The sequence below is a fragment of the Strix uralensis genome, chromosome 3 (assembly GCF_047716275.1).
Source record: "Strix uralensis isolate ZFMK-TIS-50842 chromosome 3, bStrUra1, whole genome shotgun sequence".
NCBI classification, from domain to species: domain Eukaryota; kingdom Metazoa; phylum Chordata; class Aves; order Strigiformes; family Strigidae; genus Strix; species Strix uralensis.
Genome location: NC_133974.1, coordinates 134,587,067 through 134,614,161, shown reverse-complemented (window position 1 = coordinate 134,614,161; position 27,095 = coordinate 134,587,067). Strand labels below are relative to the sequence as shown.

Below are 27,095 nucleotides of genomic sequence, written 5' to 3'. Positions count from 1 at the left end.
AATAGCATTTATAACTGGTAACATGTTGGCAGATGTTCTTTTCTTTTCCAAAAAGAGCGGTAGTGGAGGGACTCCAGGCAGGGGGACAGGGCTGCCCACGGGCAGCACCCCCACACCAGGTCAGATGGGGAAACAGCCTCGAGGAGAGGACGGCCCCAGCCAAAAGCCAGTTAAAAAGAGTGCTGCGTGTCACCTTCTACAGGGATTTTAGTTTGGTTTTTCTTTTTTTTTTTTTTTTTTTTTCTTTTTAACCAGGACATCTAATGCCACTTTACACAGTCTTTTTTCTAGTAACTATAAAAAATTCATGACATTCTTGTTTTTGCTGTAAAAAACCCTCCTGTTGGTCTGGATGTGTTTTTAAAGCTCCTGACAGTACTCGAGGGAAGAGCCGGGGTGGTGGGGAACACCGAGTAACGACTCACAGGCTTCAGGCGGCGGCCCTCGGAGCGCTCGTTTGGGGCCAGGGCGGGTCCGCAGCCCAGGCGATGCCGTTTCTCCGCCTCAGGTCAGCGAAGGCACGTCCCGCGTGAGCTGGAGTGGCGTGCGTGGCGCCGCAGGAGTGACTCAGCGTCACCGATGGCGGGAAAAGGCTCGTCGGGACGAAACCCAGGTGACGGTCAGCGGGAGAGCGAGCGCACAAGGGTGAGGCTGCAGCTGCCGCAGGTCCTCGGCGCGGGAGGCGACGGGGCGTGTCGTGGCAGAGGCGTGACAAGGAGGAGTCCCGCGGGCGGCGGCGGGGCCCTGCCGAGGGCAGCACCAGTGTCCCCAGGTCCACGCGCGCGAAGCCTCATCCGGCGGCCGACTTCCGCCTCGGGAACGACTCGCCCCTTCCCTTGGGGATTGCATCTAGTGGTATCCAGTTAACTTGTAAAACTGCAAGGATAGCTAATCTTAAAAAAAAAAAAAAGCTTCTAAAATGGCCACATTTAAAATTCTGAGTTAACTTACCATGTACAACAAACCAAACAAAAGCAATAATTATGGAATTACAGGGTCACATTTTAATTCCTGAATTTTACAGTTCAGCATTAATATCACCACATGTATACAATGGTGTAAAACAAGTACAGTGGTATTTTTAATACAAAATAAACTTCTGTTTTATGGAAAAAACTATACTTCATATCTACACAGACAGCCCATCTTTTTCCAAACAATAGCTAAAATTAAAATTAACTACAAAAATCTCCAAAACAGAGAAACTGCTTCAGTTTAAACTATTCCAGGAGAAATGGACCCATAACACATATTACAAGAGTGATCTATGTGGTGGATTGCAGCTGGTTTCGTATTTTAACATCTCTTGACACATTAATTTCCTCTCACTTCATCATGATCTCAGATCACATATGGGCAAACTAACATTAAAATATTTACAGTTCACTTGCTGCTCTTGAAAATAACACCTGGACTGTTTGCCTCTACCAACTCGCCATCAACTCATCTATTTTTGTCGCGGTTTGCTTACCTACTACGTGGAATGTGCTTTTATTTTTTAAAAAAAGCAGCTTTTGTATTATGCCCAGATTCAGGTGCTGCTTGTTGATTCTGCCTCGAACACCGGTGTTCTGTTAGTTCTAATTCCGCCTTGGTCCAAAGTGACTTTGGTGTTAAAATGCTGCTAAATTCATCGCTATGAAAAACCTGTTAGTGTTTCCTATCACCACCTCAATGACGCAATTTAACTTGCAAACAGGAAAAGGGCTGCTCCGAGGGGAGGCAGCTGACTGAACACCACAGAGTGATTCAAAGCGGGGATTTCCACACCGTGCCCCGCGCAGCGCCGCCGGGACACAGCAGCTCCTGGAGAGGCGCTGTAGCCACCCCTGCTCGGCCTACGTATTACTGGATGTCTAATCGAAAAAACAAGCCAAACCATCCGTTTTGAATCCAGCTTCCATTTTCTCCTCTTGAAAAATACAAATTAAACTCTTTTAAACAACTCAACATGCACTATAACTGCAGCCTCCCTCCCTCCATGAGAAATGCGATTTCATTGGTAAGAAATGGTCCCAAAAATCTGGATTGTTCTTATGCAAACAGAGTTAGTTTTCCCTTAAAATTTTTTTAAAAGAGGCATTGCTAAAAGAACACAACTGACAGCACCATTACAAAATTAAGATTACTGGGTTCAAAATTTAAGCTTGATTTTCTTTTTTTTCCTAGTTCTGTTAAACACTGGGGAAACCCTGCAATATTTTTAAAAAAAGTGTTTACCATACCTCTCCCTCCCCCTGCCCTCCCGACACCTGAGACTTTCCTTGCTGAGAAGCCATCATCCAGGTTCTGTGAATACTAACCCACTTTTTTTTTTTTTAAAATTTTTAATTTTTTTGACAGCCCGAATGGCAGACTCCTTATTTACTAGAAAGATATTAAGTTCCTTGGAAGCTTTGTGTTTACAGAACTAACCCTTTCTAGCTGATATACTGAGTTTCTTTTGCTACTCCTTGTATTATCTTATATACTCATGGGAGAAAGCTTTCTGAATCGGATCCTTTTTAGCTCTTAAAACAGTTGCAGCATTTGAAACCCCATAGTAAAAGTTTTTTTTTTCCAAAGTTTTGGTTTCATTTATGAACCCAGACGAGGTCTTTTCCGTGGAGATGTCTCCTCCTCTTCATCATCATCTTCATCATCAGGATAATCCACTAGGCCAACTAGACTTCCCTGCCAATTTATAAAAAAAAAAGAAAATCTCACATTGAAAAAAATACACAGGAATGTGCAATTTCAAGACATAACCCCCAGCCAACCTGTGTGGGACACAAGCCTGCAGCAGAAGGTTTCCTGGTGATGCCCTTTTCATTCAAAGACCCATTTTGTCTTGAGAATGTTTTTGAACCTCAAGGTTAAAAAAGTATAAGAACTTCCTTGCTCCTCTGGGTCTGGCCTCAGAGTTATTACTTGCTGTCCTTCATCTGCTCAAAAACACTTATTAGTTCCCCCACAGGAGGGGGCACTAACACAATTCAGAAAACCCATCTCGATGTATTTCACGCACAGAGCAGCAACCAGACAGTGAAAGCTGAGGAGCGGGAGCAGTTCAACGGGGCAGAAGATGCGAAATTAAACTGTGCCCACCAGGTTACCAAGGCTCCAGTCCCACCCGACACTTCCTTTAGCCTTCCCCCAAACTAGTGAACATTTAACTCGGCCGGGCTTTGGATCATTTTCTAGGTAAATAAGAAGCCCTGCCTGGATGCTAACGCCAAGCTTGCCGCGCTACCAGCGGCACAGCCTCGCGACGCTGCTCGGCTGCCCTTTTGTACGAGCTCTCCCACCTTCGCGGCCGTCACCGCCGTGGTCAGGGTTGTGTTCTTTGACGAGGAGCCGTTGGAGCTTGCTGGTGACGTCTGAGCTGCCACGGATTTACCGTTTGCACCGTTTGCACCATTGGCTGCGCTGGCTGAGTGGGAAAAAGTGAATTTGAATCCCCCAGCTGAAGTCCTTTTTGGAAGATTCTCTTTGTCTTCACTCTCCTTTGCTGAGGGACAAACATTTTCATACTTAAGTATCAGCTGTACACCACGGAGCACAACCCACATCACAGCATCATCACAGGGTAAAAGCTGCCTTTTTTTCAAAGTTCAGTTTAAATCCACACCCAACGCACACCAGCACTCCCACGGAGACTGGCCCAGGCGCTGCGGGCAGGGGGACGTCGCTCGCTCAGCGCACACGAGTACACACAAAGTTTTCCTTTGAATGTCATTTAAACTAGGTGCACGCTCGGAGCAATTTAACTCATCACTTTAATCCTAAACTAGCTTGCAAAGACATGTTAGGAATTCATGACTTAATTACATAGAACACCCTGGCTCCTGCTTACGATACAGAGCACAGGCAACTGGTTTGTTTAGATGATACTCCACGTATCTGGCACCCAGCACTTCCAGGGCTGACAAGCTGAAAAGTGAGTAAATACCTTTTTTAGTTTCCATAAATTTTTCATAGCTATCTGGAAAATCATCCTCCTGTTTCGACTTCTCAACCGGAGGTACAACAGCTTCACCTTCTTCCTCCTCGTCTTCATTGAACCACATTTCTTCATCCTCCTCTAAGGCTCTTGCATCTCTGCGGAATCTATTGCTACGCAATATAGATGGAACACTGTAAGAGACACAGGACAAGGGTTCAAGTTTTGCCTGCAGACTCGGCCAGGATCAGCAACGGCTTCAGACGCTTTAGAGTGAATTCTGTGCGTTTGAGAAGGCAGCCCAGCTCCGTCCCCGCTCCCACCGCCAACGTAAGCTCCTCCAAAACCCCAGCTGACAACAGGGCACTCAACCCAAACCCTGCATGACACAAGAAGATTCTGCTCTTCGTAAGCAAAGAGCTTTCTGAATGTAACGTTTAATATACTGACAGATATGAACTGTACTACAGTAGGCCACAAGGAAAGTCAGATGGGGGTTGATTCTAATCGAAGAAGTTTTCATCAAGAATGAAAAGCCACCCCAATCCCAGCCTTCTGCTGCTTCTGCCCTCTAGGAAGAAAAAACCCAACCAGCAGCAGGAAGAGATTACAAAATGGCATTCAGTCAGAGTCTTGGAATACATCAACTGGGTCGTACCTGTTCAGTTTCTGGTTTTGTCGGTCTTTTTCTTGCTCATATTTTGTCTTCAGTCCCTTGAATGTCTGAACATATTCAATAGATTCAAGTGCATTATAAAAGTTTTCAACTATATGTGCAATAAGGGACTTAATATCTTCCTGCATAAGAAGAAAGCAGGGTTTCAGTCTCAAGCATGAACATGCAGAAGTTCAGAAAGCTTTACAGTTTAGTTTTAAAGGTAACTGATTCATTGTCCAGAGTCAAAACATTATTGTAAAGAACAAATGTGAAGTAATCCGAACTTTTCTTAATAAAAAAGCTGAAATCTAGAATTAATTATTAAATTCTCCATATAAATGGACCATACGCTCAGTCCTGTCACAATTCTATGTGAGATAGTTTGACTAAACCATGGCTATCTGGGATTAAGCCTTCTTGAGAAAAACAGGCCTTGAGCTGTGCCCTGCTCTCCCCGCAGCCCTCGGGAACTACAGGAGCACGGGGGATGAGGCACCTTTCGGTCAGCCACCCTCTAACAAGTCTCCCCCTATCAGGCACATCTTAACTTTCATCCCACGCTGGCAAGAGTCACCTGGAGACAGAACGCATTTTCTTCTTGTGGGAAAAGGCAGCAGCTACCACAGCCTACGACTAAAAACCGCCCTTTTGTGTTCGCAGACCACAAGGATTCCCTGAGCAGACTCCCACACACCAAGGCACTCGCAGCGAGTAGCTCAGGAGCTGTTACAAGTCCTTGTGTCCTACTCTGGCAGTACCACCAGCCGGGTGCTCCTGCTTGTCCTGTCTGTCCCGTCCACAGACACCTTGTTCCCACAAACGCTGCCAGGGGAAAAGCTGCTGATTCAAAGCTGACACTGGCTAAGGAAGCATGCGTGTAGGATTGGAAATGGTGACAATCAGTCAAATTTATAGCAAATTAGTCTCATTTAGACCCAATAATACTCAGGTTTACTCAGATATAGCACGTATCACTTAATTCCTCACTTCGAGCTTTGGTCTAGAAACAACACGTGCAACTGCTACGAACATTTTCATCTGCAGGACCCTTTTACCCAGACTTGTATGGGATTGGGCCCTACACCTACTCTGCGATGGGACAGTCAAGGAAAACAGGCATGTAGCAGCCTGCCAACTCCTTTCTGGTTGGGCATTTATCTACGTGATTTTAAGTTGTTAACATACTATTTCACGTTCAAGATTGGCATTTTGCATTTCTACCTGAGATGCCACATACGTGGCAACAAAGGATGAGCTGCTTAACTTACCACTCTGATGAATTCAAACAGCTCAATCACGGCAGAGTTGAGCAGATTGTACCTAGTTCCATTATCCAGCAGAGCATTTATAACTGGTTCAAACAGGTTTCCCTTGGTGATATAACGGTTATAAAATTCATCTTTTAGGCCAATTATCCTCCTCATAAAGCGAAGAGCACCTACATGAAGAAAGAAATTCAAGAATTTAATAACTACATGCCAGGGATCCCATCTGCTGCTCTTGGAAAGAGCTGAAAAAACCCAATGTTACTGAGAGGAAGATGCACCCCCAAACCAAGAGCATTAAAAAGCACTTTCTGAAAGTTCAGAAGAAACATCTGCTGATGGGTAACTTTTCATTCTTTGACTTTCCTGGGTATTTGAATGGGATCGGGGTCCATTAATTTCTTTTTGAAATACAGCAGCAATAAACTTCAGTGCAGGTGAAGTTACGTTATCAGCTCATTCCAGTGCTTTTGTGTGTTCGCCTCCCAGAACCAGCCCTGTTAAATTATCAGCTTGTTCCTGTGCTTTTCTGGGTTCACCTTCCAGAACTAGCCCCTAATTCTTCAAATGTCACGGTTCACAAACTTTCATTCACTCTCCACAAGGAGCAGTACGTTTTATGACATTATTAAGATATGACAGTATTTCTGTTTAAATGAGGTAAGACAGCTGATCACAAACGATCCTTACTGTCATAAAGATTTTAAAAGGATCACCGTGGGCTTCAAAAGATGCAGCAGTTCTCCTCCCACCAGAATCTGCACTGGCCTATGCAAACAGACATCTGCTACCTTTTTTCAAAATTACTAAACAGCTATTCACTAATAAATAGGAAATTAACATGAATTTTGAATTAAATATACTCTTGTACTCGTCCACATTCTGTACAGTACATACAGAGCCTCAAAGGAAATCACAACAGCTCAATACTCACACAAGGCCAGAAACGTGTGTTTCGAATTCATCAAGACCAGTACTCTTCTTAACAAATCTTTGTTCATAATGTAATTCTTGATGTGATACGTGTGGTGTTCCACACAGAAAGTAAGCAGCTCCAAAATTAAGGCGAGTAGTTGTGCCGTTTGATAATTATCTACAAGAAAAGTTAATGCCTTAAGTTACACAAAAAAACCAAACAACTTTCACACACCGAATCATCACTAAGCTCAGCTGCCTTTACAGTTCCTGACAGGTCTTTAGTGGCACACTGGATTACTTTAGGAAGCAGGAAGTTGGGTCAGAACAAAACAAGAAACACAAATTTGGCTTTTTTTTCAGTCACAAAAATCACCCTGAATTGACAGCGGGACTTCCTCGAGGATAGCGAGCTACTGGTTACAGCAATCCAGAATAGGTAGTTAAAAGAAGAAAGCAGCCAGACCTGATACACGTGAACCTAATTAGCAATGTGTTTTCATAATGCTCAAAAAAGAAGCCTGCACAGATAAAAAACCAAACTGTAAGAGCTCAGCTATGTCTCTTCAGTACATATTCTGCTAACAATGATTTAAACTTTCAGTAGCAGGTGGCCTGGGGAAAAAAAGCAAAAGCCAGTAACTCAAAAGCAGATGAAAATGTTCTTTCAGCTTCCTGTTGTCTCTACTGAAGCAAAGCACCTACATCTATTTCAACAAAAAGTATTAAAAAAAATAAAGTACAGACATATCTAACTTTTTTTTTCGGAAATAAAAACACCATACGCAGCACAGAAGACAAGTTTCAAAACTCAAGGTCAATTAAAACTCACCAGGACAAATGGTATTACTCTTAGTGGACCCAACTACTGCATCTGATGAAAAGAAAATAAAAACACAAATCAGAAAAAGGTTTTCAAAGCACTGTAAACATTTAAAAGAGGCGATCAGCAACCAATTCTACCAGCTGTTTGAATTTTTCATCAAATCCAAAGTTTCTGTAAGCTACAGGGAAATAAACATAGAGCAACAATGCAGGCCAGACGAGATTTCTGTATTTGATTTACATTGCAAAATTTCAAATTCAACTAGGTGAAAATATGTAATCTAATACTTAGGAATATTATTCCTACCTAGACTAAAAGACAGTGCCTAATCTAATTTTTTCAAATAATACTATGAGTACTACAGATATTCTACATGTTTTATTTTTTGTATAAAAGGCATAAAACTTTTTTTTTTGACTTAACACTTAGCAAGAGAAGATGGTTAAGATGTATGATATGTTTTTACCAAATACGTATTGGTTTGATTTAATCTCTTGGAAGGGCACTCAGAAAAAAGTCTGACTCCAGAGGCTATGATGATGTTAAATTTCTGTTTGTAAAGCACTAGAGGCAAACTACGGAGTGTTATTTGTGTGCACCAAACAGAATTCCAATTCTGTTACTGTCACCAGGAAAAATTAAAAAAGAAACAAGACAAAGGAGTTCCAAGTTGTATTTCTTTGAAGAGATTTCTTTTGGCATTTCTATACTACAGCCAAGTGACAAGTAGTCTTCAGAGGTAATGACCTGAGCACACTCAATGCCTTGGAATCATGTAACCACTGATGAATGTCACAGCATTTCTGTAGTTTTAGAAAAAAAGTACCTGTAAACTAAAGACACTCTCTGCTTTACAGCAAATATTCTTTAAAATTATACAAGTCAAACTAGTATATGATATACAGTACACATCAAGGAGACACCTGTTTTACAAAACACAGCATAAAGACATGTTATCATTCAAAGCTGCAAGAAAGAGCTATTAAAACTTCTGCCCACAGAACCCCCCTCACTGCGGGAATTACAGTCTTCAGCAAGCGTATTTCCAGCTGCATCACAGGCTTATCACTGTTACCAGGATTGTAAGTCACTTGAAAACATCACAAGACTTAAAGGGGAAAAAAAAAAATTAACATTACCTTTTTCACATTTATCTTCTGATGTATTAGCCAGAAGTGGTGCAGTAAGAACATGCATACAATGGTTGTAGAAGAAATTGAGAAATTCACTTTTTTCTGTTTTCTAAAACAAATATAGCTTTATTAAAAACTGGCATTTGTATATAACTTTTTCAATAAGCAAGAGTAGTAACATAAGAAACAGCCTACAAAGAATGCTATCAAGTCCTTCGGGTCTGCCTCTATCTTTCTGGTTGGGCCTGCCACATTGTCTTCACTCAACAAAGGATGTAGCTCTTTATGTTGGGAAAAGAACTGTGAGACATCAAACCAACCTAGCTGTCACCAAAAAAATCCACACCACGGATGCAAATATATACTGAAAATGCATCAGTGACTCCAAGCGCTCGAGCAAATTTGCTTAAACCATTCTTAAATGTAGTTCTTTTATCCACAGCAACCTGCAGACCTTTTCACACTGAGGCAAAAGTATCGTCTGGTCCATTTGACTACATTCTACATCCGTGTAGCAATATACCAGTGAGATTAGAATGTGTTTCCTTACATGGAGTATGCATTAGATTACAAATAAGTTGTGCTTTGGTTTGGATTCAGAATGTCAGCAGCTGAAAGAAAGGAATGACCCAAGTTTTAAGCTAATTTCCACAAACTTCCTATTCTTACTTTGACGCCTGAACACACGTGTACAATTTGGAATTCAAGAACATAAACAAAACCTTTAGTATGGCCCTAGTTCAGTGAAGTTGCATCTTTGCTGTGCCACTGGTATTAAAACAGTGATTTGGTTTCACACAGACTTGACTGGACTCTCTGCTTTCAGTGTTTATCATCCAGCTGGCAGGAGTTATGACCAGACTGGTGCTATTTCACTGATGCACGGGACTGCTTGGTTTAATAAATACCTACACAATGCCACACACACATACTGTTTATTATCAAACGTTAATGGAAATTTTAGCTTATTTTTTTAGCTTGTTTAAATTCAGAATCAGACCACACACAACACTCAAAAAAACCCCCAAACTTTTTTTTTATCCTCAAGACCACAAGAACAGTAATACAGAATATCAGGTTTTTATTTTTGCTGAGTCAGTAAAGTGTCTTTACCCCTTTGTATTTTCTTACATTAGCTGTGGCCAACATATTCTCTGGATCTATCAGAGTACGCAAAAGCCCCATTAACTGAACAGCTCCCCCAAGTTCAGGATCAGTGTCGCAGATCATTTGCTCAATGACCACATTGATGAGGAGGATATCCTGCAAAAAAAACCCCAAACAAACAAACCACAAAATCAGTAGACAGTTTCAACAGCAAAATGATTTCCCTAGTTTCTGTATTAGCTTTCCTTTTTTTTTTTTTTTTTTAAAAAAAAGCGAAACACAACAATTGAGTTTTGTCAAGCACAACCCTCCCCACCTGTACTCACTGTTAGGCAGACCTACAATATTATTACTGTAACCACATGGAACACCAACACGCTCAGAAATTTTTTATCTTAAATCTACTTTTTCCTATGTTTCCAGTATCTGCACTTTTGGGCTAAGTGTATCCCAAATTCTGGAGAGATTCGTTTTGCTGTTTGGTGTTTTTTTCGGGTTTTTTTTTTTTTTTTTTTCCCCCTTGCTTGCTCCAAAACCACTATATTAACAAACTCCAAAACACTTTTACTTACATCGTCACTCTGCTGGGCCTCTTGCATTACAAATTCTCGGACCATGGATGGACTAAATTCTACTAGATAAGAAAATATATCTGTAGCAGCAGATCTAACTTGCAGATCATCCATTCCCTAATAAAAAAAGAGATCAATTTATTTGAGTGAATCAAGTTTGCTAATCATTATCAAGCTGCAAAGAACAGGGAGTTAAAAGTTTTGAAAACATTTTATTACAAAAGTTTCTATGAGACACATGGTAATACAGTTACAAAAAAACCCCCCACATTGCAGCAAGAAACATTTATATCATGTTACTCACTAGAATATTTAAGACACTAATATTCTGTACCTGGCATCCACAGTTTATTGATTTATTACAAAAGAACCAACTGTACAAATCAATTTGTACAGAAGTTACTGTACTCATTTATAGGCAACAAGAATTAATAATTTTCCTTAAGGTATGTGATTTTCTCTCATAAGCCTACAACTTCTAAGCCTAAAATATTAACGTGGCAGGAAGCTTTCGGACTGGTCTAGCCTTGGGAAAGAATAAGATTAGGGTTCATCTAATCACTGCACATCTATATGACTTTTATGTTTTTGTAACAGTCAACATCCTTTGGTAATTTCACAGGTTGTTACTCTAGAATATAAAAAACCTTGAATTTATAGTTTCTGAGGAACAGCACTGACGTATGAATTGCAATAATCAGGCAGCAATGCCTGCTTCAACCAAAGGAGCGAGAAAAATTATGTTTTCACATTGCTGATTAAGATTGATTAATCTGCTTTATACCCCTGAAAAAACAGGATTATGTGATCTTTTGGATAGGAACAAGCTAACAGTTCAAGATTATCTAAAAATACTTCTTTGGCACTGTTCCAACAACAACAGAAAAAAACCAACCAAGCTGCCACATGAAAGAGTATCTTCCCATTTTTACACTACATTGTCAGAAGGACTACACTTACTACTTACTTCTCCATCACGCAAAGTAAAAAAAATAAAATAGCAGCAATAAAGTCAGAAAACTGTGGACATCTTTTAGAATCTAAATGTTTCAATAAACTCAAACTTTCATCAGAGCAAAGCTGTCCAATCAAATTTACACAAAGGTCCTTAGCAGATCCCAAAAACCGGTTAAATGGCTGTGGGTTTTTAAAATTTTATTAAAATCAGCTTTAAGTTTTCACTTACCATTACAATTTCAAGAGCTGGAAGAATTCCTAACTTTGCCAAAGTTTTGAAAAATGCATCTCTGTTCTGAGGTTGTAACGTCTGAGAAAATGCGCAGAATTCCTTGAAAAAGTTAACCTATTGTATAGGAAAAAAATAATTTGAGGTTTATTTGATTCAGGAAACTCTATGAAAGTAGGGAAGTGTTAAAATTTGTATCAGAGTTTGTGTACTGGTTGGTATGTGCCCTCCTAGAAAATGGTATTATTCTAGTCCTTTCTCCTCCAACCTTCAATAAGATCAGCAAAGGAAAGCAAAACCAACCAACCAAATCTAAGAGGTTGAAATTTACCTCAGCAAGAGACACCGTCACCTTGCAGCTATTTTATCATCCCTAGCCTATGAAGGATTTACACTCCTGTCTGGTATGCCTTTTGTCTGAAAGAACAAAGACGCCTCCCTTGCTGAAAGCAAGATTTTACCAAGGCAATTTAAGCTGATAAAAACATTCAAGGATAAACAGTGTTTGTAATATATATGAAGGGACTACTGGTAATCCTCAGTCACAGGACTTAAAAGATTTTTCTGAATGAGTCAAGTACAGGGAAAAAAAGCAGTGTTTATATAAGTGATACAGTATATTGAAGAGTACTTGGAAGAAAGCATACCTTTAAGTCTAGGACATCAGCTTTGTGCTAGTACTTTCTCAACAATAACATAATTTTTTAGAACAATAAATCAGAACTTACCTTGCAAAAAATATTTTTCTAGTGAGTACATACATGAAGACTAAGCTGCACTGGAAATGATTGTAGGGTTACAGAAATACCTCAATAACTGCAGAACTAGCAGAACAGTTTCAATACTTCTACTTCATCGCTGTAGTTTAAAGCATTCAAAGAAGCACCAAGACCACCGACTTACCAATTCACACCGTTTGTCATCATCTGTAGCTTCATCTGTTAATTGTGCAAAAACTTCAGACAAAAATTTCTCATCTTCCTGTGTAACACATAAGAAGAATATGACTTACACAATGCCCCTTGGAAGTTAAAACATTAATCTTTATTGGATCCCGCACTGTAGAAAGTCAAATTTAACTACGATGCTTAATTACAAACAAAAAAGTGTGCATTGGTAGATTTGGTAGATAAGGGGTCTTCTCCTTTTTTTCCTCCACACCTACATTATTTTATCACAAAAAAGGGTAATTTGCCAAGAGCATGCATTCAGGAGGATCACTTCCAGTGTATTGTTTCAGTACTCATTCTGTGCAGCGGAAGCAGATCCAGGAGACCAGAACCATACGTTAGGCTGAGCTCAGGTGACGGTCACCAAAACTGCCCTCGAAGGGACTAGTCTCCAAGGAATGTGTCACTTCCCTTTCTGCTCTGCCAGTGACCCCCTGGGGTTTGTAGCTCTGCCCTACCCCACATACTCATAGTATGATTTGCCACACACGCCCCTGAATCAAAATTACAGAAAAATGACAGTCTTTGGTCCAGGCTCCCTCCCTGCACCGCACACGTAACCTTCCAGACAGACAACCTCCACTAGGAATTGCCAATCGAGATACAACCGTCACCACGCTGCACCTATGCTGTTCACACTACACTGTTAACACCACACACACGTATCAGTTACCCTATTTTGGATCTGCAGCGTTGCAAGTATTTTTTCAGTCCACCTATGCAAGGGTGACTAGATTAACATGTTACAAGTTTGCTGCAGCCACACCCCCGTTAACCCTGTTCTAAAAATAAGCTCCCCAGTTTGCAGGAAGTTTCGCTTTTCTAATCTGGAAAACTTTGAGTATTATTTGCTTTTCTTATTGCGATCCTCTACTACCAAGAAAGACTTTTTTAAGTATATATAGGACAACACTTCATGTTAATTCAGGTAACACCATTGCTTAATAGTCAAGAGGTACAAGAAAACCAGGGTGAACATCATCATCTCTCAACTGTTCAGGCGTTTCCCACCCTCTCTGTACATTGATTTCTCTGCATTCCCTTCACATGGAAAATAAGTGTTGGCATTCTCCCAAATGTCTCTGTTACCTTTTAAATACAATATAAATCTTAAAGCAAACAGTAACATTATGCTACAGCATTACAAAATGATGCATCACTGTACTGATTCAACTCCATAAATTTGGCTTATGCATTGAACGAACATGAATAGAACAGCAGCATTCCAAGAAATAGATAGGAACATTACATTGTACAGTGTAGAGGGTGCTCACTTCTCTGTTCTTCTGTGTGCCATTGCTAAAATCTGTGTGCTTTATTAGGCTAACATACTACAGAATTTTTACAGTGACAGGAATGCCAGCCAAAGGCTCACAATTTTTTCCCCGAAAATTTTAAGATGTGGGGAAAGAAGTGCTTTACAAATGATACCTGGAATCAACATCAGAGACCGCAACATACACAGACTTTAGTAGTTTATTCTAAGCTTTGCTGCCTTTAACAGCTTAATTAAGCCTGTTAAAAAAAAAACCAAAACCAAACACACCACACCAAAATCAACAACAGATAGGCTAGAAAATCCCCACTACGGAACACTTGGCAACAGAAAGATCTCCTGCTTGTCTACAGCTGCCGCAGAGTGTAGTCCTGATGTCCTAAAGCACAGGAGGGATCTAGGTTTGTTTCCCACGTGGCTGCCCTTCAGCGATAGCCACGCTGGCGTCTACTGCTTTGCGGCATGTAGAAAGGAGCTTTACTGGCCAGCAAACACAATCTGTTACTCCTATAAACTGCGTTCTCCTAGGGAGCTTTGCAGTGTATTTAGGGTAACAAGACTTCTAACGTGGTCACCAAACCCAAAGGAGCTTTGGAGTTCTTGTGCTGCAACAGAAAGCTGATTTACACCAGGGGACTGCGAAAACAGTCCTGAACCTGAGGTCCATACTATCTTGTAATTTTCCTCAGACGTGCTATCAGCAACATCTCTTCCACGTGTGCTTTCTTCTTAGTTTGTAATTCTCAAGGCAGCTCAGATGATGCAAGTATCAACATTATTTGTAAATCCCCATGCATGTCTCAGTTACAGTCTTCAAAACAGATGTATGTGCCATAAACCCTCTCGATGGCAAAGACAGCAGTGGCAGAGTAGCTGCCTCCTGTCAGGGGATTTCAGAACTTTCCTCAAAGAGTACTAGAGGTAACAGGAAATCAGAGTCTTCTGTTACAGCACAATTACATATTCAGTACAGTAAAGCCTAAATAAAAAAACTTTACAGAGTTAAAAATCTCTTAACTGGAAACAAAACTGTGCCCTCAGGAGAACAATACTGAATTTATTTTTAGTTTGAGAAGTCAGAGATGCAAAAGAAGAAAAAGGCAAATCTTTATTTAACACAAAGTCATTAATTTTGCAAATGGGATTTACTTTGTAGTGTCTTTCTGCTATTCAACCAGAAAGAAGCAGCCCAAAATCTTATTCATGCCATTCTCTGCAATTCTTTAGTTTTAATTTTTTTTCCAGTCCTCTATTGCACTCTTTAGATATCTTCCTTATGGTAATGTTATTTCTCCAGTGCCCCTCTCTTTCCACAACTTTAACTACCCTCCTGTTCTCCTCGATACATCTTCCTATTTTGCAGAGACTGTCCACACTCAGAACCGACAGGTTAGTGATGTTCTATTCTACACAAATGTACCGGTTTTCTAAGGACAGATCAGAAACAAAATAAAACCACTTTGGTACCCACTAGTTCACACAACAAAATATGAACTGAAAATACCAAAAATGTCATGGAGTTCACACACAGTTCTTTACCAAGGCTCCTTCCATGGTCCAGCCTGGTTGTCACACCTGCTTCTGACTACAAAGTACGCGGTAAGTTTTTTGATGGAGCAACATGTTGGTTATTTAGTAATTATTACTTTTGGTTATCAGTACGAAGAAAAAAAAACCCAGCGAATTACTTATAATACAAGATGAACATTTGATATTAGTACCATAAAGGAATAGTAATGTAACAGGAATGGTTCTGAACATGCTCTTTGAGTCACAGATTCAGGATTTGTTATAAAGACATCACAAATGTCCCTGATAGATAATACAAAAAGTCGCTTGTTCTCTGAATACCTACACAAAACCAGCTCAAAATGTCTATGTTGCTTGTGAATCAAGAACCTTTAACTGTTTACAACCCACTAAAAGAAATTAATATACTCACCTGAAATCTACCATTTCTAAAATACAAAATAGAAGGTAACAGAAATGAGGGGAAGCATTCAAAACATTACGCAAATGAAAGTGTATATGATTAATTTATACAGTGTTAAAGAGCTGTAACCAATTTTGGAACTATAGCAAAGGTATCTATACATAATCCATCTGTACCAAATTAAAAACCACTTACCTGCAACATACTGACAATCTCAACTTTGTTGAAGAAAATAAAGGAAGTGAGGGTAGAAAGAAAATTCTCTTCAAAAACAGATGGTGTCGGCAAGATGATGTCCTGAATATACTGTACCCTGTAAGTCTGGTGGATTTTTTGCCTGAGTTCAGAGTCTGTTATAGGAATAACCTCCTTAAATTTTGCTGTTTTGGTCAAGAACTCCCTGTGCCGTTTTGGCTGAGCCAAAGAAGGATCATACTCAAGGCATCCAACAACATCCATAATACACTCATCAGAAAACATCACCTCAAACAGAGTTGCTTTGTTGAGGAACAAAATTCCTCTAATAATTTCATACAAATGATGTAAGCCTTCGGTGTTCTCTAAATTCTCGCAGACTTGGAAAAGCTGTAATAGTTTTTTAATATAGCCTTCATTCTCCAAGGCCAGCGCTAGCTTTTCTCTACGGATGGGTGAGGAGAGAACAGAGGTAACTAGGTCAGCAATCTCTTCAAGTTTGTTGAGTTCACAAGTAGGAAGGTCGATCAAAGGACTAGTTTCAGGCATTTCTTCTATGTGTTCCTCTTCTGACTCAATAAGGTCCTGTGTGACTTCCACTGAAGGATCCTTGCCTTGAACCTAAGACGAGAGCGTGCACGATTACTGTCTCATCCCAAAACGTACATAAACGTAATCAAGCCAATAACTGAAATAACATGTGCATAACCACTTTTATACTGTCGGTTGCCTGGAAAACGTCCAGCTGTGCAGAGGAGTAAGTTTGCTGCCTCTAAATTCTACATCACTACCATTATCCTCAAGAGTGCATTTGTTGAAAAATCAAATCAAACCAAACCAGACCCTAACAGCAGCTGTGCAGTCAAAAAGTCTGCAACACCTTGGAGACAAGCACAAAATAGAAAAAGAACAGAAGGGTGTAACAAAACCTTCTTTCAGTGTCTCGAACAGAAGGGTATGAAGCCTTAAACTCATAGTAAGAGCCCACGGCTATACCAACATTAAGTGAAACATAACAAAAAGACCAAGAACAAAGGCAGGAAAACATCACCAATACCAAAACTGAACAAGGAAAGCGGGAAACAATTGTGTCCCACTCTGTGCTTCCCTTCCACTTTATCTGCCCCTCTAACTCCTTGCCCCAGTCTCCTCATACACCCTACACTTTTTGTTGTCCCCACTGATCCAGCTCCAGAATTCATCACCTTCTGTTGTTAACTCCCTCACAAAGGCATGTTACCCCAGAGCCTCGAAAGACAAAGCGGGGAGTTTTGGAGTCTGATGGAAGAGCCAAAGGCAAACGGTTTACATTGTGTGATCAGATGAAGACCTCCCTGTCAGAGCGGTCATCAGCCCAGTCCCAATTTAAAACGCGGACTATTTATTAGACCTATTATACTTGCAGTTACTAGGATCAGTTCCTTTCAACAACGGTACTTCAGAACTGGTTGAGAAGACTTTATACCCCAAAACATGCTAAGATTAAAAAGGCATCTAAACTGCCTAGTTTGTTCAAAGGAAACCGCTATGAAATCAGAGTTCTGCGTTTCTTTAGTTAACAGCTTTATGTTGCATCATTTCAAAATCTGAGAAGGTTATGATAAATTCCAACACGAAAGCCCAGGTTTCTTCTGTTAAGTATGCATAGACACAACTCTATTGTCTTGTTACTTCCAGAGTTGAAAGTATAAAATCTAAACTGTTTCACAATAAAACAATGGGGATCAAAATATCCATAAAACACAGAGAGTCAATAAGACTTAGGTCTTGATAAAAAAATCACTGCCATTTTTGAGCTCATACAGCAATGCCACCTCTTTGTCTCTCACAGTGCAATATCTAGCTCCTTATGCATTAAACCACATTTTCATTTCCACCGCACTCCAACAAGTCAGCTGCCTAAGGCCACCTGGGAGAAGGACAATTAAAACGTGGTACTCTGGCATTCCCCTTTGTAATAAAAACAAACCCCTGAAACATCTAGCCCCTAAATTTCATCATTACACTGATTTTCCAAAAGCATGAAATTCAGTTATGAGAACGACGAGCGTTCTAAATGGTGGCAACTTAAGATGTTACACAGAAAAGCCACAGCAAAGAATGACAAATACATACTTACTTTACAAGTAGGTTTAAAAATTACAGCACAAATACATGAAGTTACAGAAGACACTCAAACATCTGGAAGCAACAGAATATTTAAAGTTAACTGTACCTGGCAGATTTTTTCCCAAATTTCATCACAGCCAGCTTTTTCTTGAAAACTCAGTGCTAAATCATAGTTTTCTGCTTCTGACCAAACAATCAGGGTGTCCTGTTTAAGACAAGAAGGAAAAAAAAAAAAAAATTGTTTCTGAAACAGCTCTACGCTGCCTATTAAATCTGTATTCCGTTAAGTCATATGTCCACAGAAGAAATAATTTTAATTAAAGTTACACTTGTCGAGAAAGAACATAAGACACTAAAATATTAAATCACCTGTGCTGCCGTAAGGGACATCGCTTTTCTTTTTTGCTATTTTATGACTACCACCTTACATATTATATATTCAAACATACTTTTTTTCATATCTGAAACACTTCTAATGGCATTTTTCTGCAACATACTTCTGAGCCAACAGTCTTGGAAAGGGAATGCACACATTGTAGGAGATTAAGAGCACCTGCAATGTAACAATTTCAGTCTAATATTTAATAAAATAGAAACAAAACCCCAACATGACAGCGTCTCCTCCTCAGAAAGGGTTTAATACAGCCTTAGCCATGTGAAAAATAATGCCTATATTAAAATAGTCTTTTCTGAATTCAAAGACATGCAGCCTGAATAATACAGAACTCCTTACTAAAGTTACAAACATCTTGCCAACAGATATTTTCACCTATGCAAATCTTTTTTTCTCTGTTACTACTGCCTCTACCAATTCCATTTGTGCACTTTCACAGCGTTATCTGGAAGATTCGCTGGAATTTCTGAATAGACTAAAAAGGGTTTTTTATGAGGTTTTATGAGGACACTTGCTGCTGTACTGTAAGGAATGTAAGCCTGTGCTTTGACAGTCAAATATGTAGTTCAGCATCCTAGAGGGAACTCATCTTCATGTTAAAATGTTCAAACTGAAGGCGCTCTGCTAACTTTGCAGTACATTTGATGAGCTACAGCAAAACGGTTCAACATTCCAAGTTTGTTGACTTCCTCAACTGTTACCACACCTTTTTTTTTTTTTTTTTTTAAAACACCACCAGCAAGCCCTTGCTTAATGGTCAACAAGGTAATTTACTTTCCACATTTATGAAGGTCAATATTCACTGCACAACCTAACAAGGCTTGTAAGTCTTGTCTTTATGCATCATTTTTATTGTAAGCAAAATATTCCAAGTGCTATCTTTAAGCTTAGCAACCAAACCCAAACAAGCATCTGACTATCTTACAAATACCTGATACACCTTAGGAAACTTCAGAGGCAACAAGAAACAGATGCTGCCATTGCCCCCTGTACCAGTATGATTGAGTGGCAGGGTTTTTGGCAGCAGGGGAGGGGGCTACAGCAGTGGCTGCCTCTGAGAAGCTTCTCCAAGCTCCCCTGGCTCCAAGTCAGACCCACCTTTGCACCAGGACTGGGCCAATGAGCTGTGTCTCTGTGATAACACAGTTAAGACGGGGAACCTGGAGGAGTTGAGGGAGTTGTGAGGAGAACATCTGTGCGAACACAGAGGTCAGGGGAAGAAAGGAGGAGAAGGGGGGTAGGTGAGCCGGGGCAGACACTCCCCTGTACCCTATGGTAAGACAGCAGGGCCACCCCCCTGTCACCCATGGAGGTCACCGAGGGAGCAGATGCTGATTTATGGCCTGTGGGGGGGCCCACGCCAGGACAGGTGACTGTGCCCCAAGAAGGCTGGGATCCCCTTGGGAAGAAGCCCCCACTGATGCAGTTCAGCGCTGGGAGGATTGCAACACGCGGGGGTGACCCACGTGCCCGTGGGAGGGTGAAAGAAGCAGCAGGACTGACTGCACCCCCCATTCCCTGCCCCTGTGCCGCGGGGGGGGAAGGAGGTAGAGATAACAGAAGCAAAGCTGAGCCCAGGAAGAAGGGAGGGGTGGGGAAAGGTGATTTCAAGATGTGGTGATGCTTCTCACAGTCCTACTCATCTGTTAAGTGTTGTTGTTGTTAGTAACTGCATTAAATTGATGTTCTCTTTTTTCTTCCCCTAACGAGTCTGTCTTTTGCCTGTCACCATGATGGAGGAGTCATCCCTCCCTGTCTTTATCTCAGTTCCTGAGCCTTTACTTTCTCCTTCCCAGCACTGGGGAGGAAGGAGGGAATGAGCGGCTGCATGGTGCTCAGTTACCCGTTGAGCTCAAACCACCAACTCTTTGCTTTATTTTCTCCTTCTCAGCACTGGGGGGGGGGAAGGGGGAGTGAATGGCTGCATGATACTCAGTTGCCCTCTGAGGTCAAATGATGACACCCCCTCACATCTTTACCCCCAAAATACTTCTTGGTTCCCTTTGTGCACCAAATAACAGGAAATGATGAAGCTGACTGATCACTAGCTGTAAGGTGTTCCCTGTGCTAAAAGGCCAATCCATGACATGGTATCATACAACTATCCGGTCACCCTCCTTCATGTATCTGCCAAGGACACAGGGACAAAATCAAAATTAACACCAAGTGATCATCACTACTCTTGAACCTACTGTCAGTCAGCATTCCTTAATCACTTTTCATCAAGATCAGGTTAGTTTAGGTGGTTTAAACAGACCTTTGTTAATGCAATTATCTGGGCTTAAACAGGTCAGGGAGCACTCATAAGTATTTCCACTGGCAGATGTAAGGGGCCTAACGTTTGGGGGAGGACTGCTGACAGGCACCTGGCATGGGACAGTAGGTAAACTCTTCCATCAGCACAGCTATCTGAAAAACACACGTCTGTCTCGCAACACACACAACTTACCACCTGCTACAACCATCACTCTGGAACATGAATGACAATCAGCACTGCTGATACAGCATTAATTCTTTGGTTCATTTTTACAGTAATCTTAATCTCTCAATATCCATATGTAGATTGTGTTTTGGGGGTTTGGCCTTTGCCTTCTTTTTTTCTTAAACAAAGTTTAGCGTATCATCTTTTTCTTACAGCAACATTGTTGACAAATGCCTACGGACAGATCAGCTTCTGTCTTCCAAAACATAATCACAGGCCACACTAAAAACAACAACATTCGCACAAGCTTAATTTTTCTTTTTTTTCCTTTCTCATTCTTACATATTCCTTTAAGTTTTCCTGTTCTGGTAAGAACTGAGCTCACTGCACTATAGTTTTAATGCTGTCCATGAGAGTTGTTTATTTATACTGCGGTGTCCTATATTATTCTTGTACTTTTGTCCTACAGTCACAAATATTAATAGGTAGCCTCCCTGCTTTCGGGCTCCGATTCACGTGAGCAAATGGTACAGCTTCATATAGCTGACATGGTTTTTGCTTACAGCTGTCCACCCTCATCTCCGGCTCGGGGACAGCTGAATCTCTGTGTTTACAGTGTGCCATTTTAGAGTGAGCAGTTGAACGGGGCTTCAAGAAAAAAATAATAACTGCCAACTGCAAGCATTGAAAAGTCTTATCAGCTCCCTGATCTGGATCTCTTTTAAAGAGTAATCAAAAAAAAGAAGAATTCTTAAGTACAATTTTATGGCTGTTCCAGAACTCAAAATCTGAAATGTTTATCTTGAAACGTCCTGTGAAATTACTGATGCCGACACTCCAAATCGATATTTGGAGCTTCCAGGTAAGCTGAGACTCGGAGAGACACATACATGAAGAAGTCCTATTCATAGCCCAGAGTGATTCAAGTAAGAGATGCAGTGAAGTAACTGAAATGACTGCATGCAGCCATAGAGACTGCACTCAAAAATTTTGTGGAATTCTTGAGTTACTGAATGGTACTCGTTACAATCTGTACTGCCCACACAAAGCAGAAGTTATGTAAGTTTCTCCAAAAATATTTCTGAAAGACGGATAGTTTCATCAGAAAGTAATTGTCCAATACCAATGTAAAATCTACTTATCTGACGTACACTTCCTGCATGACCTAATTCAACCCACGAAGACCCCAGGCAGGCACCCTCCAGGCCTAGGGAGGGACCACCACTCCCACCCGCCCAGCTGAGCACCCACGAAGCTGCTCTTTCGACGAGCAACAGCAATGTTCCTTAATTCGCTCAAACACAAAGACAAACAAAAGAAGAGATTAATTCAGAACAACAATTTAAACTAGGGGAGTAGTTCAAACCCCCCTCTGGTGTCGGTACTGCTTTGCACAACGTCTGCCACTCCACCTCTCCTTGTTCCCGCACTGGCCCCTAAGCCCCCGCGATGCCAGCACAAGCGTGCTGAGCAGCGAACCAGACCGGTGAACACATGCTGATAAAAATCAATCCATCAAAAAGAGGTATTTCAACTGAATCGGCTCCTACATCTAACCTGTCACACAGTAACACGAATGAATACTCATGCTGGCATGAAAGAGGAGTGAAGAAGCCCCCTGGCAACTGCTCAGGCTGGCTTTAACAGCGCCCCTGCAAAGGTGTTAAATCCTGGCCTCAAGTAACTCCGATTTTGCCTCAAGCAAACTGCTCTGTTGTCACATGAGCGATGGCAACTCTGGGCAAAAGACAGTATTTGCACACGCTCTTCCTCTCAGATCTGAAAACAGATAGAGCCCACCTAAAGGAGTTAACATCAGAAGGCAGCGTTCACAAAAAGGACAGCTGCAGCAGTTTGAAGTCTTACAGCCAGGCAACCAAAAATTCCTGCCCTCGTAACTGAGCTGGAGAAACAAAGCACGCCAAGGGATCCATCTGATTTCTCACTGAAGACACGCTCTTCTGCCAGTTTTGCCAGGGAACAGTAACCTCAAGCAGAGGGTGGAACAACAAATGGGTGTGGTAACAACTTTTCAAACTGCTCCTGCTAGAGCCTCCAGAACACATGCGACCCTGCCCTTCGGCCAGCGCGGGGTGTCCAGCCGAGTTGTGTAATTCTCACAGCCTCTGCCCCAGAATCCCGGGGGGCTCAACAGCTCTTCAGGCTCTCCTGTTCTTTGCATATGTGCAATTAAAGATTCTTTCATGTGCTGAGCAGCCTGGCATGTATGTCCAACCCAAGTCCTATTTCTCTTGAGAAAGAAGTCATGGTTGTAGTATGGCTAATACCTCGACAGAATCGAATTCTGCGCGAAAGCTGGTGACCACAAACAGGATTAGAGAAGGCGGGTAACAGGGCTGCTAGTCAACAGTTATAGCTCTACTTAGCACAAACTGTAGTATTGGGAATCATAGATTGATGCACAGTAACTAAAAAATCAGTTGGTTTTCTTTTTTCACAGAATGTTCTTATGCGAATCACAATTTAAGCAATAACTACCCTGTAAGTCCATTCATGTAATTTCTATGAAGTCAGGTGGGTAGGCAAGGCACGTTTCCCTCCCATCAAGCTGCACTACCTTGCAGCTTTCCCCAAACTCAAGACGATCAGCACTTTAACGAAAATCTGCAGTTGAACTCTGGCAAGTGGAAGAGCGCTCTCCTCCACGCTGCCACTGGCCTACAAGCATCTGCCCCGGGCAGATCAGTACAGTCCTCAGGCTACCTACAAAACAGACTTCAGCATTCATGCAGGGACACTGAGGAACAACCACCTCTCTCCATCTCTGGTTGACCAAAACATTCTGCCTCAATCTTTCCACCATCTTTAAAAATGATCTGTTCCTGAGACGCCCAGGTTTGAATACTACAATCTTTTGGCGAAGAGACCGACATCTCAAACTGAGACACATGTGGGAATGCTACCCGAAGGTCTGCTTTCTGCTACTCTGCTCAGAAGGAAGCACATAAAACTTGAAGTCAAAGTTCTGTCAACTAAAACCTGTATGATTTCAGAGGTTAGACAGACCTAGAACCTGTCTCTGGAAATCACCAATCATTATTCCTCTTCAGAAAAAAAGCTCCAAATCTGAACTTTTTCAAAAGAGTAAACAGTGAAGCAAACACTTTCAGCCATGAGGACACAAAAGCATTAGAATCAATAATAGAAGCCAACCAAAATAAACCTCAGCCCGAGTTTTTCAGAACTACAACCTACAAAGACTTCCACAAGAAAAATGACAACAAAAGCTACTTAAGTCACTTGAAACTTTGCTACCAAGGCTTTTAAATAATCAGTTGTAGAAGTTTCAGGAAACAGACTGCAAAAGGAAGCATTTTAAAATTTTACAGCAACATAATTTGCGTTCATATTTCATTGTGTATCAGACTCCTCTACTGAACAGGAAGCAGTTCAAGACTCTTGACTTTCACAACCCTGCAGAGTTCCATAAAGACCTTCATCAGCGTGGCCCGCCCCAGGAAAGCCTACGGCTGTCACCCACCTGACTAAAACCACCCATATCTATCAAGTGAAAAGTGGAAACCACAGAAAACAAGTCTTCTGAAAAGCCAGGCCCAAGACTCCGACTCGCTCCTAACCTCAAGTGAGCCAACCTGTGCTCAGGAGCTAACACAATCCCTTTCCTCAGATTCTCATCACATAACTTGTCACCAAAACAAACAAAATCCTTAAAAATTTGTCTCTTCATGATTTAGGAAGAACAAAGTTACTGTTTTCTAGTGCTGAAACACTTCTGGATACCATAATGATGAAGCGCAGTATAAAACACTGAACAAAAGGAACAGAGAATCTACTGTAGAACAAAGGAACAGACAGAAAAAACCCACTAATAACCACAAGAACAATGTAGGCAAACACACCAAAAATTAATGCAGAGAAAGGCAAAAGCAATAAAAGCAGAAGAGATTTAATAAGCTAATTTTTTAGCGGATGGAACAAAAATGACCTATTAACATAGCTCCCAACGGTTTTATTTCTTTGTTTTGCAGATGGCTTACCCCTAGGAAAGGCAAGCGTGCTAGGAAGTGTCACCATGGCTAGTCACTTAGGATAGCAGAAGTTTTCAAGGCTTAAAACAAAAACTGAAAAACAACGATAAAAGAAGTCCCACAGAGACAAATTCCTTCATGTTATTTCCAGAAAAAGACCTCAAGAAGTAAATATGCTGTAACAGAGCTGACCAAAGTTTTGCCTTCCTAATTCAGCAATTATTTTATATGGCCTGGGATGGGAGACTAAAGTTACACGTACATATTTCTAACTATTTTTCCTATAACGAGTTCAATATTTATCCAAATTGCATATATGCTCTTCAAAGCCTGAAGCCCAAGAGGGTTTTTTTAGGAGACCCACATTTTAATTTCTAGAATGTGAAGTATTATAGCACCTTCAGGCTTTTAAGCAAGTTATTCGCCTCTCTGTAAAACACCACCAACAATTGCACGTCCTGCCGCTTTCCTTCTTTTCTGAAAAATGCAATTACTTTGAGCATAAAACAATTCCTCAGCATGAATACTTAGAAACAATAACGCCTAGCAGTAATACTTGCCTGCTGTTTTTGATATGCAGTATTTGGATTTATCTTCGATTCTAACAGTAGTGAACCTGAAAAAGGTATGAAGAGATATTTACTGAGTTTAACAAAAGAAACATATCCATGTATCTTACAAAAACTGCCCATGTGCCAGCCGCCATATGGTCAACTTAATCCGTATCTTACAGAAAGTCCAGGAGAACCATCTTCTTTCTACATAATTCCCTGAAATAAGCCAGGAAAGACAAAATGCAATATGGGTATTTCTGTTCAAATGTATTTTTCTCTTCTAATTTAGACCAAAATTCTCTGCAGCACTGTTTTTTTCTCCTGAAAGCTGGTGCGACAAGTAGCTTGTTCAAAGGCCATTTAGCAAACCTACACGAATTTGTACCAGGTAACGTGCTGCCCAGCATAAAAATGTTTTTGCCCACAGAAGCCACGTGGGCCATTTGCTTTTATTTCCTTCAACTGTCCTTCAGAAGTGAATCATCTAGATACTATAAACCCAGGGACTTTATCTTGTGTATGCAAGTAGTGTATGTATCCTGGCAACAGCTCCGGAGTAATTTATACCAGTCTTAGGTGGTTTATTTAGCACATTAGCACCTGTCGGCTGGCAAAGTGGGGAGCATGTACCCTCCCCCCTCCAGAAGAGACCCTTAAGGTGCCAGAAAACGTCAGGAACGCCACACAACTCGCACACAATCAGTGAATTTCTAGGGGAAACAAACAACTTTTTATAGTAGCAAGTAAGGGAGGAAAAGAGCACTTCGGAAGCGAACACAATTATTCTGAAAGCGAACAAGATGTCGCCACACACTTAACAACTTCATCTCTAATCTGCCAAAAAGAGATGCAGCCGGCAAGGGTAACTGGAGGGGGGAAAGTCTAAGGCCACGGTGGTAAACACGGCTGCGGCTTATCGGGGAAAGGAAACTTTGAGCGGAGCCACAAGCTAAAGGAAAGCTGGAAGTAAGCACGATACTCTGGGGTCTGCCCTGCCAGCCGCGGGGAGGGAAGGGCCCGCAGCCCGGCCCGGCCCGGCGGGTGTCAGCCCCGGCCAGCGGGGCAGCGAGTGGCGCCGGGGCCGGGCGGGCTGGGCGGCCGGGCCGGCGCCGCGGGGAGCCCGGGGAGCAGGCGCGGGCCCGGTTGGCGGCCTAGGCCTCCGCGCAGCCCCGGCCACGCTCTCACCGTCCGACTCGGCGCGCACCAGCAGCGACATCCCCTTCAGCCGCTCCACGTAGGTGGAGGAGACGTGCCCGGTGCCCCTGTCGTCCCATTGCCGATCCTCGTTGAGGGTGTAGACCTTCACCCGCCGACGGGTGTCCGACATGGTGCAGCCCCGGCCTCGGGCCTCCGCGCCGGCCCCGGGCCCAGGCCCGGGCCCGCTCCTCCTCCGGGGGGGCGATGGAGCGAGGGCGGGGGTGGTGGGGGAGGCAGCGGGGCCGCCGGGCCGCTCAGGGGCACCGCGGGGCCTTTAACGCGCCGCTTTTCATGGCTCCCCGACGGCGAGAGCGCGACGCCGCCGCCCCGGCTCGGGCCTCGCTGGCGCCGCTCCGCCGCCTCAGCAGCTACCGCAGCGCCGCCGCCATCTTGTAACCCGACTCTCGCCGCCTTTCTCTTCCTCCCCGCCCGGCCACGGGCTCCCCTCGCAGGGGCTACGGCGGCCGGCAG

General features: G+C 42.0%; 1 protein-coding gene across 2 annotated transcripts; it reads right to left on the bottom strand.

Moving 5' to 3' along the window:
• Positions 1–981: 981 nt before the first annotated feature.
• On the bottom strand, positions 982–27,095 carry PPP4R3B (protein phosphatase 4 regulatory subunit 3B). Of its 2 annotated transcripts, none has more exons than XM_074864509.1 (16): positions 26,613–27,095; positions 25,434–25,489; positions 18,154–18,252; positions 15,939–16,559; positions 12,488–12,565; positions 11,585–11,701; positions 10,399–10,515; positions 9,851–9,982; positions 8,726–8,828; positions 7,593–7,634; positions 6,780–6,938; positions 5,849–6,018; positions 4,581–4,720; positions 3,932–4,116; positions 3,288–3,412; positions 982–2,673 (listed from the first exon to the last, which is right to left on the bottom strand). In XM_074864509.1, exons 1-16 carry the CDS (start codon positions 26,752–26,754, stop codon positions 2,578–2,580), a joined length of 2,382 nt encoding a protein of 793 aa, XP_074720610.1. In that variant the 5' UTR covers positions 26,755–27,095; the 3' UTR covers positions 982–2,577. The 2 variants fall into 2 exon arrangements, with proteins under 2 accessions (XP_074720610.1, XP_074720609.1); XM_074864508.1 differs by having other exon boundaries at positions 3,288–3,490; positions 26,613–27,093.